Consider the following 9,460-nt stretch of genomic DNA (forward strand, 5'->3'; position numbering starts at 1 on the left):
TATATTATATACTTTATAGAGTTTCCAATCCTTTTAACTTCCTGCAAAACATTGTATACCATGTTTATGATATAAAAATCTTGTTGAGAATACTATTTTTTATCACTATTTACAAAATAACTTCATAATGTTAATATTTCTGGAAACAAATATTTAGATACATATGTATGTATATAAAATATTTTCCACATATGTATACTTACTAGTGCTGCGTCATCATATAAAAAAATACGTACTTCATCATATGTGCGGCATGCTAATTGAGTTTTCGACGCGATTTCATATTTAATGTACGATCTTTGACATTTTTATATATGATAATCTTTTAAATATAAACATTTCGATTTATTTTCTTAAACATACATAAATCCCAAAGCAAAAAAAAAAAAAAAAAAAAAATTATATACATACATACATATGTATGTACATATATGAAACATGCAACCGCACAAGATTTTTCACATTTGCCCCAAAGACATTATTAATTATTTACCAAAAAATAAAATAATTAAAAATTGTTTTTTTTAGTATATTTTTAATTAAATTTTTATATGATTACATAACAGTAAGTACAATTTAAGGATTTATTACATTTCTTTCTAATATCACTTATGACTTTCATATTTATAAAAAAAAATGTTTATGACAAGATAAGGATTTTTCGTATTTGCCGCCGTATAACTGATTATTTTTAATAATAATATAATAATCCAACGAATATGTATATATACATATGTTGCAAGTGCGTAATCAAATATTTGCTTATTTCTGTTTAAGCTTCATTATTCGTTCCTCCATCACTTTGAACAGTGGCCTTTTCTTGCACCAATACTTCATATTCACTTGTATGCACTTCAATGCCATTGTATGGCATATACATTACCCTGTGCGACGGATGTACCTTTCCCAACATTATTTTATGATTATATTGTGCTCGTGCCACATACAAATCCTCACCGATTTCACTATATCCGCCAACTACAGCACCTTCTGGTACGTGACCATTTGAATCGGCTACCCATTGGTGTTTGAAGTTATTCAATAATTCGATATTTTCACTCAACGTATAGCCATTACAACCGTGCGACGCATATGCAACTCCTTTAGATGGCACATAACCGGCCGGCAGAAGATCGTCTTCAAAATAAACCCGAGCCACATATGTGGGATTACCTTCGAAATCTGTACCTGCTTGAATTGCTTCGTCTGGTTCTGGTGGAGGCTGCGGGACACGTTGTGAGCCATTCCATTCTAAACCATATATTGGAGTCCAAATAGGTATATTTGCATAGGCATCAGAAGCATTCGATTCATTCCATTTCAAGTCCATTTCGGTGCGCTCACCAAAATTGAGGAATATAGGATGTACTCGGTTGCTTCCCGATGGGCGACGACATTCTGGACAGGTCTTTGAATTTTTAAGTGCGATGTACAAACATTTCTTGTGAAATATATGACCACAGGTTGTGGAATAGATTTGATCACTATTTTCATAAAAATCGAAACAAATTGAACACATAACATTTAGTAAAGTCGGCTTTGTGGTAACCAAATCCTCCTTAACACTTTCCTTATCTTTTGGTTCCATGCTATAATATAAAATTTCTAAAAAAAAAAAACTATGCTTTGAGTATGACAAAGGAATCGACGAGTTGACTAATAAATGAAATTACGAAGAAAACAAACACACTCCCGACCGCGGAAAACATAAACATACAGAGAATGAAGTGCTGAACACAATGAGCGCGACAGACTGCAAACGACATCTGTCAAATTTTAGAATACACATGTTCTTAAGGACACAGTTATGTAGTTCTGCGACTGCCTCAATAACTGTGTCCCTAAGAATGTGTGTATTCTAATATTTGGCAGATGTCGTTTGCAGTCTGTCGCGCTCATTGTGTTCACCACTTGAATGTAGAGACATCTACCATCTGATAGAGATATTTTTAATTTTTGAAACAGCTGAAATATTTCCCAACCTTAAGTTGACTACAGAGAAGGTAGATTTGAAAAGAAGGTTTATGTTGTGTTGTGTTATATTAGCGGATTTCACCATAAAGCACATAAGTACATTTGTACAAATTGGCGTATTTCATGATGAATTTCCAAAAATGTACGTTCTCTGCTAACTATTCATCACTTGCACATGTGTGTATGAAATTTCTTGGTTTATGAACAGTTATTGATTTCTATCCGGGAATAAATTAATATATTGTGTCTCTCACAAAAAAAATAAGAGCATCAATTAATAAATAATATTTTTTGTAAATACTTAACTTAAAGAAAAAATAAAATTAAAAAACACCCTGTTTGAATCAAATTTCCGTTTGTTCTCTGAATGCATTCAAAATATTTGACGTTCTCTGTAATTAAATAAGAAGAAGAGATCTAAAGAAAAGAGAAGCACGCGAAAATTGTAGAACTTAAAAAATCGATTAGGAAAATTCTGCTATTATTTTCCAAAATTAATTTTGTTTGCTATATAGAAATTATATTAAAAATAAACATATATTTTGAAAGATTATAATAAATAGTTTCGTTTAATGCAAATTACGCTGTAGCAGTAAGGTGACGGCAAATAATTGGCCGGAAAAAGTGGAAAGAAAGCAAAAAACAAGTTTAGAAAAAAAATGTCGAGTGCTGGTACCGGAACAGGAGCTGGCGTTGGTGCCGCTTTCGGTGATAGCGAGTGAGTTGCAGCTAACTGTCGACTGTCTGAGGAGGGTGGTCGAGTGTTGTTCGCAGCAAAAAGCCAATTATTTGTTTTATCATATAACTAAAATTTCTTCCGACGATTTCTGAAATTTGCCTTACAGAAGCCGTCATGCGAGTTTTGGGCAACGCAGCCCGGAACGCTCATCTGGCGGTGGAGGTTCCGCAGCCAAGAAGAAATTGGGAACTGAAATAGGCAAGGCTGCCGCCGAGAAATCGCGAGGTCTTTTCTCAGCTGAGGATTGGCAATGCAGCAAATGTGCCAACGTAAACTGGGCCCGTCGACAAACTTGCAATATGTGTAATGCACCCAAATTTAGCGATGTCGAAGAGCGTACTGGTGAGTAACTCATCCAGATTTAATATGTTTTCGTATCATTAAAAATATTTGTTTTCAGTTTAACTTTTTTTTTTTAATGTGTGTATTAATCAAAAATTAGTTGTGTATATGTTAATATATCTCATTTATTTAGGTTATGGCGGTGGCTATAATGATCGTGGTGTAGTCGAATATAAGGACCGCTCTGACTCCGACAGTGACTATGACGAATATGGACGCTTGAAAAAGCGAAAGATGAAAGATAATGAAAAATCCAATGACGATGAAAAAGAATATGACGATACAGACGAAGATGCTCTCGAAGAAGAGGACGACGAAGAAGATGATGGCGGTGATCTTTCGAAATATGATTTGTGGGGTGACGATGAAATAACGCCAGTTACCTTAGTAACTCCTGGAGGAGGAGAACAAAAACCCAAATCAAGCACAAAATCCTTAGAGCAACGAAAATCTCGTTCACGCAGTCGCTCACGTTCTCGTTCACATTCACGTTCACTGTCGCGGTCTCGCAGCGGTTCGAGATCCCAATCAAGATCTTCTACATCTTCCAGCTCAAGTTCTTCATCATCATCTTATACTTCAAGTACCCGCTCAGGTTCCAGTTCTGGTGGTTCTCGTTCGGGCAGCCGATCAAGAAAATCACGTCAACGCAGTACGTCCAAGGATCGGAAGACTACAGTGTCAAACAGCCTTAAATCAGCACCATCCACACGTAAGCGTTCACGTGAACCTTCCAAAACGCATTCACAAACATCTCGAACCTCTTCACATATGTCCGGAAAAGCCGGACGTAATATATCTAAGTCAAGATCACGTTCACGATCATCTTCTCGTTCATCAGTAACATTGGCAAAACGTAAAAGGCGTACCTCCCAATCACCAACGCTTTCCAAACAAAGACGCGGTCGCAATCGTTCACGATCTCTTAGCAGCTCGAGAAATCGTCACTGAACGCATAATACTATACACTATTGACAACTTATAAGCAAAAAATTGAATGCAACCGCATTTCTTAATTACTATTGCGTCTTCTATCACAATCTATCCTGATTAAAATTATGTCCCTAGAGGATAACGCCTGTGCTTGGAGTATATACATAAAAAGCAGTTGTGTATTGAAAAATATATAGACGTTACTAAATATTTTATCTTCACAATTTAGATTTTGCACATAGTTATTGTTTGTTCAATTATTCCTTTGTTCATACATATTAACCTGAAGTGATTTTATTCCTAACTATTTTGGTATTTTAAGAACAATAAAATATGCATTATAACTTATATTAGTACTTTAATGAACGTAGCTCATTGCAGTCAAGCTACTTCAGTTATTTATGACTTGTTTTTGTAAAATTAAGAAAATTTCACATACTTAGCTTTTCAGCTCTAACGTAATGTATTAGTTTGCTATTACTTTAATGGTATATAAGAAGAGCTTCGTATGAAGTACATGAATTGAAAATGATAAAATTATATCCAAGGTCTTATCCATTATATGCAATAAATACTATAATTTAAAAGACATGTATTTAACTTTAAAATGTTTTCTCAAGGTAGGTAAAGAAATGGGTGGGTTTGGGTACTCATGCTGCAGTATAAGGCTGCGTTCAGACGAAGGCGTTCTTGTCGTTCTTTATCGTGGAATTATCTTTCGGTATCGCTTATTGCGTCCACGCGAGGGACAATTCACATCTAACACATTTATATTATATTTAAATACATTTGCGTATTACTTACAAAAAAAAATATTAAAAACAAATTTCCGAACGTAATATAAAAATTTATTTGAAGCCAAGCGCTATATGACTATGAAAAGAACGCAATAAAAAGGAATGTCGGATTGAGTAGCAACGAACGAGTACGAGCACAACGATTCCTGCGTCGTGTCTTTGTCTACAAAAATCTATTTGGGCGACAAAATGAGTCAGCGTGTGAACATAGCCTAATTTACCAAAATATGACATAAAAGAAAGTTGCGCATAGAGTTTTCCGGCAGTATTTTAGTAAACACAGTGCGTGAATCACCTCATCGTTTCGAGTCTCGAATCATATGCTCATAAATGACAGCTATCACTGCAAAATACATAAACTGTCAAAAAGTAATTACATTCTAAGAATATTAGATCGTTGCTGAAAGATTATTTATTATTTATTAGTAAAAAATAGTTTAAAAGGCTGAAATTGTGCAGGTTACAAACACGATCGAAAACGGCAACGTAACAATATAAAAAAAAATCCTAAAACTAGGCAAGATTGGCCATACAGCATGTCCTCTCGTGGACGAGATGAACACATTCCGCATCCGCATTCAATGCAGTCGACGCCTGGCGTGACGTCCTCTAGTTCATCACGAACACTTTCATTGGCCGAAAAACAGAAATACATCGAAGAATATGATTTTCCATATTGTGATGAATCTTCTAAATATGAGAAGGTTGCAAAAATCGGTCAAGGCACTTTCGGGTAAGTGTAGTCAACAAAATTGAAACACTCATTTCTTTATGTGTCCACGGTTTTTAATTGTAATTCGCTTTCACTTTCAGTGAAGTGTTCAAAGCTCGCGAAAAGAAGGGTAACAAAAAATTCGTCGCTATGAAGAAAGTGCTAATGGATAACGAAAAAGAAGGCGTAAGAACATTTTTTTTATTGTGAAATACATTTTAACAACAATTATATAAATTTATTAAATTACAGTTTCCTATTACTGCCCTTCGTGAAATACGTATACTGCAATTGTTAAAGCATGAAAACGTGGTGAATCTAATCGAAATTTGCCGTACAAAAGCGACTGCAAGTAACGGCTACCGTTCAACATTTTACTTGGTTTTCGACTTTTGTGAACACGATTTGGCCGGGCTGCTCTCGAACATCAATGTTAAATTCAGTCTTGGCGAAATCAAGAAGGTTATGCAGCAACTATTAAACGGTTTATATTATATACACAGCAATAAGGTAAACATGTTTACAAATTCGTGAAACAATGTGCAATTTATTAGACTATATTTCTTTGTGTAACATTTACAGATCCTGCATCGTGATATGAAAGCAGCAAATGTACTTATTACCAAGCATGGTGTGTTGAAATTGGCGGATTTTGGCTTGGCGCGTGCATTTAGTATACCGAAAAACGATACAAAAAATCGTTATACAAATCGGGTTGTTACGTTGTGGTATCGTCCGCCTGAATTGCTGCTCGGTGATCGTAATTATGGTCCACCTGTCGATATGTGGGGTGCTGGATGCATTATGGCTGAAATGTGGACACGTTCGCCCATTATGCAAGGAAATACAGAACAACAACAACTTACCTTCATTTCTCAATTATGCGGTTCATTTACACCGGATGTATGGTCTGGAGTCGAAGAATTGGAATTATATAAATCGGTGGAATTACCTAAAAATCAAAAGCGTCGTGTGAAAGAACGCTTGCGACCCTATGTAAAAGACCCAAATGGCTGTGATCTACTTGATAAGCTGTTGACACTTGATCCAAAGAAACGTATCGATGCGGACACGGCGCTTAATCATGACTTCTTTTGGACTGATCCAATGCCTAGTGATTTGAGCAAAATGCTTTCACAGCATTCACAAAGTATGTTCGAATATTTGGCACAACCACGTCGCAATAATCAAATGAGAAATTATCATCAACAAATGGCGACAATGAATCAAAAACCACAGGATAATAGTTTGATAGACCGTGTTTGGTAGTCCTTATTTTTTTTTAGTATTTTTGTCGACTTTCGTTGAATGCCGTGAACATTAACACGGTTGGAAGATTTGTGCTACCGTTCGTTGTAACCGTATTTTCTTACTTTTCAATTTAACTCAGATTTACCATTAGGTACATGCTTTAGTTATAAGTTTATATATTTAAATTTAAATGAAAATTAGTGTGTGTATTTGAATTAAAGGCTGAAGCAGCAAAATGTATGCGCAAATAAATTTCGTTTATATTTGTAAATGTTTAGTTGTTCTGCTTCTATAGATAGAAACGTTAATTTTAAACTGGCGCAACTAGGACCGCTATATATTTTCTCTGTCTAATGGCAAGACAATAAAATTTAGTTAACGAATATTTATTTTATAATGTTTTAACAATGTGTTTTGGTTTTAATTATTCTCTATCTTCCGTTTTTGTTTCTCGTTCGGATTTCAGATATTCAAGTTCTCTTTTAAAGTCTGCTATTTGCTCTTCTGTTACGGTGAGTGGTATTTCTAAATCAATTTGTTCTTTGCGTACAAATTCCATTTTCTTAATTGCGTCTTCTAAAAAGGGAATCTTCTGCTCATTTAACACTTTACGATATTCAGCAAGGCGATCCTCCTTGATCTGTTCACAATGCGCATCAGTAAGCTTTTGTAGGGATTCCTTTCTAGTTACCCAATGGAATTTTGTTGGTGGCGGTTTGTAAACTAAATCAAGCTTCTCCAACATAAATTCAAATCTTCTATAGTCCCAACGACGTAAATATTTCAAAAATTTCTTTCGCTTGTCAATTAGTTCTTTTAAAGAAACCTTCACTTTGACATTTCTAGGAAATTTATCAAGTTGTTCTTGCATACTTCGTATTCTCACCGTCATTCGTGCCACTATATTGAAAAAATTGTATTTTTATTTAACAGAAACTAATGCATTAACAATTTCCAAAAGATCTTACATTTGGCTTCCATAGAACCATAATCAAGCGGATGTCGTTGAACTTCTTTGATCATCTGGTCACGTAAATAACGTGAAGTTTCTGCTAAGGGGTTATTTTCAAGTTGAAAGAGTGATTGTACGAGAGGATCGGCGCTATATTATAAAAAAAATTATAGTATTCAATAGCTAAAGTGAATATTCACTTACTCTTGCAACTCTTTGGAGTTTTTAAAATCCAATCGTAATTCTTTTTCATTAATTGATGGCAATTTTCCTAAATCTCCACTTTTCTCCGGCTTTGTGCAGGGAATTTTTTCGGGACGTACCCATTTGATTTTCAAATCCGATTTGAAGGCGTAATCCCGTGCCAACTGCCAATGTAGGCTGGATGTGCGAAGAATTTTACCAAAGTTCATTTTATTTTATGTTAAAATTATGAACAATATCAAAAAGCAAAATAACCTACTAAATTAGTTTTACGAAATGTCAACTAAAAGTAGGTTATGTCACAACAGTGTTGCTATTTTGTTATACATAAAAAATTTAATAATTGCATAAATATTTATATTAAATTGTAGGATACACGTTATTTTATCCTTTATTTATTGTCGAATTATAAGCTTGAAATATAATAATTACATTTGCATCAGATCTTATATGCATACATTAGGTTTTGTTTTCAGTATTAAACAATACAGAACCACCCTTGCAACAGCTGTTTATTCCATAACAAATAGGTTAGCTTCTTATTCTGTTTCTCCATAAGTAATAATTTGATTCTTCACCAGATACTAAGTTCTAAATTAAAATGTCGAACAGTCATTTATTCCTTAAATCTGGATTTCCACGCGCGCCGCTTCAAAATGGCATTGGACGCTATGTTTGCCAATTGCAGCGTGTTACATTAAAGTTCTGTAAGAACAATGGCTCTAGCCGTGGCATGAGGTACTCACCTATAAAATTTTCTTTACTTGCTTGCAATGTTTACATTTAAAAAACATTTTGTGCTTACATAAATAGAGAATTCATTGAGAACCATCTGGTTGACTTTGCCAAAGAAAATCCCGGTGTAGTGGTTTATGTGAAACCTCGCCGTCATCGTGGACCGGTACTAGTTGGTGAATATTGTAAGTAAATATGTATTAACACAATATATGCACAAATATTACATTTGATTTTGAATTTTAGTAAATGGTGATCGCGAATGGCTAAACTGCCGCAATGCCAATAAAGATGACATTTCCAAATGGCTTCAACTGCTGAAAACGCAGAATGGTAGTTCAAGTTCATTGCGTTTACGTAAAATGTGGCATACTGATGTGCCTTCAATACAAGGTCCATGGACGCCGTTTACTTTACGAGCACCAGAGGCAAACGTGGCAACCTATCCCAACGCAGACGCTTCACGACCACTCGATGTGGAACAATCGGCGACTGATAAACTTATTGAATTATTTAAACAACAGCGTCTTGCTGATAAAAACAAATCCACAGATGAAGTGTTGGAAGAAAAACGTGCTGAATAATTGTAATTAATTAATAGAACAAAAAATATAGTTTAAAGTGTTGAAAAGAAAATATGCTATTGTTAATCTTTTTTAAACCGGCAAGGATATGTAAGAACTGTGCGTGTCAATGCAACCCCGGAGCAGATGTTAGGGCTGTGTTGAGATTCCGCCAGTAAGGCTCGGAACGCACCAGGATATTTATCCGGCTAAGTATTGTAAATTCGGCAGCTTTCCTCTAAAATATTTCAGAAATGT

The 9,460-nt window shown here is 34.9% G+C and overlaps 5 protein-coding genes across 5 annotated transcripts; 3 read left to right on the forward strand and 2 right to left on the reverse strand.

Annotated features, from left to right (window-relative positions):
- Nucleotides 1-515: 515 nt before the first annotated feature.
- Nucleotides 516-1,700, reverse strand: LOC126757366 (uncharacterized). Its single transcript, XM_050471218.1, has one exon. It carries the CDS (start codon nt 1,586-1,588, stop codon nt 773-775), a length of 816 nt encoding a protein of 271 aa, XP_050327175.1. The 5' UTR covers nt 1,589-1,700; the 3' UTR covers nt 516-772.
- Nucleotides 1,701-2,393: 693 nt separating this feature from the next.
- On the forward strand, nt 2,394-4,583 carry LOC126755642 (zinc finger Ran-binding domain-containing protein 2). The gene is made up of 3 exons (XM_050468354.1): nt 2,394-2,692; nt 2,820-3,055; nt 3,189-4,583. The coding sequence occupies exons 1-3, from the start codon at nt 2,634-2,636 to the stop codon at nt 4,004-4,006; spliced, it is 1,113 nt and encodes a 370-aa protein (XP_050324311.1). The 5' UTR covers nt 2,394-2,633; the 3' UTR covers nt 4,007-4,583.
- A 581-nt stretch (nt 4,584-5,164) lies between these two features.
- LOC126755523 (cyclin-dependent kinase 9) lies at nt 5,165-7,019 on the forward strand. The gene is made up of 4 exons (XM_050468159.1): nt 5,165-5,518; nt 5,599-5,683; nt 5,750-6,007; nt 6,080-7,019. Exons 1-4 carry the CDS (start codon nt 5,322-5,324, stop codon nt 6,764-6,766), a joined length of 1,227 nt encoding a protein of 408 aa, XP_050324116.1. The 5' UTR covers nt 5,165-5,321; the 3' UTR covers nt 6,767-7,019.
- Nucleotides 7,020-7,118: 99 nt separating this feature from the next.
- On the reverse strand, nt 7,119-8,180 carry LOC126755524 (28S ribosomal protein S15, mitochondrial). The gene is made up of 3 exons (XM_050468160.1): nt 7,905-8,180; nt 7,717-7,850; nt 7,119-7,648 (listed from the first exon to the last, which is right to left on the reverse strand). The coding sequence occupies exons 1-3, from the start codon at nt 8,111-8,113 to the stop codon at nt 7,173-7,175; spliced, it is 819 nt and encodes a 272-aa protein (XP_050324117.1). The 5' UTR covers nt 8,114-8,180; the 3' UTR covers nt 7,119-7,172.
- Nucleotides 8,181-8,424: 244 nt separating this feature from the next.
- Nucleotides 8,425-9,275, forward strand: LOC126754473 (39S ribosomal protein L43, mitochondrial). The gene is made up of 3 exons (XM_050466450.1): nt 8,425-8,642; nt 8,718-8,824; nt 8,886-9,275. Exons 1-3 carry the CDS (start codon nt 8,506-8,508, stop codon nt 9,221-9,223), a joined length of 582 nt encoding a protein of 193 aa, XP_050322407.1. The 5' UTR covers nt 8,425-8,505; the 3' UTR covers nt 9,224-9,275.
- The last annotated feature ends 185 nt before the right edge of the window (nt 9,276-9,460 follow it).

Source organism: Bactrocera neohumeralis, chromosome 4 (assembly GCF_024586455.1).
Source record: "Bactrocera neohumeralis isolate Rockhampton chromosome 4, APGP_CSIRO_Bneo_wtdbg2-racon-allhic-juicebox.fasta_v2, whole genome shotgun sequence".
Classification (NCBI taxonomy): Eukaryota; Metazoa; Arthropoda; class Insecta; order Diptera; family Tephritidae; genus Bactrocera; species Bactrocera neohumeralis.

Excerpts from the sequence above, each read along its gene's own strand:
- LOC126757366 (XM_050471218.1), bottom strand. The coding sequence starts at position 1,588 with ATGGAACCAAAAGATAAGGAAAGTGTTAAGGAGGATTTGGTTACCACA.
- LOC126755642 (XM_050468354.1), top strand. The coding sequence starts at position 2,634 with ATGTCGAGTGCTGGTACCGGAACAGGAGCTGGCGTTGGTGCCGCTTTC. Across the intron at positions 2,693-2,819 it reads GCCGCTTTCGGTGATAGCGA|AAGCCGTCATGCGAGTTTTG; the intron begins GTGAGTTGCAGC and ends TTTGCCTTACAG. Across the intron at positions 3,056-3,188 it reads CGATGTCGAAGAGCGTACTG|GTTATGGCGGTGGCTATAAT; the intron begins GTGAGTAACTCA and ends TCATTTATTTAG.
- LOC126755523 (XM_050468159.1), top strand. The coding sequence starts at position 5,322 with ATGTCCTCTCGTGGACGAGATGAACACATTCCGCATCCGCATTCAATG. Across the intron at positions 5,684-5,749 it reads TGGATAACGAAAAAGAAGGC|TTTCCTATTACTGCCCTTCG; the intron begins GTAAGAACATTT and ends ATTAAATTACAG. Across the intron at positions 6,008-6,079 it reads ATTATATACACAGCAATAAG|ATCCTGCATCGTGATATGAA; the intron begins GTAAACATGTTT and ends TAACATTTACAG.
- LOC126755524 (XM_050468160.1), bottom strand. The coding sequence starts at position 8,113 with ATGAACTTTGGTAAAATTCTTCGCACATCCAGCCTACATTGGCAGTTG. Across the intron at positions 7,851-7,904 it reads AACTCCAAAGAGTTGCAAGA|CGCCGATCCTCTCGTACAAT; the intron begins GTAAGTGAATAT and ends TTTATAATATAG. Across the intron at positions 7,649-7,716 it reads TGGTTCTATGGAAGCCAAAT|TGGCACGAATGACGGTGAGA; the intron begins GTAAGATCTTTT and ends TTTTCAATATAG.
- LOC126754473 (XM_050466450.1), top strand. The coding sequence starts at position 8,506 with ATGTCGAACAGTCATTTATTCCTTAAATCTGGATTTCCACGCGCGCCG. Across the intron at positions 8,643-8,717 it reads GGCTCTAGCCGTGGCATGAG|AGAATTCATTGAGAACCATC; the intron begins GTACTCACCTAT and ends TTACATAAATAG. Across the intron at positions 8,825-8,885 it reads GGTACTAGTTGGTGAATATT|TAAATGGTGATCGCGAATGG; the intron begins GTAAGTAAATAT and ends TTTGAATTTTAG.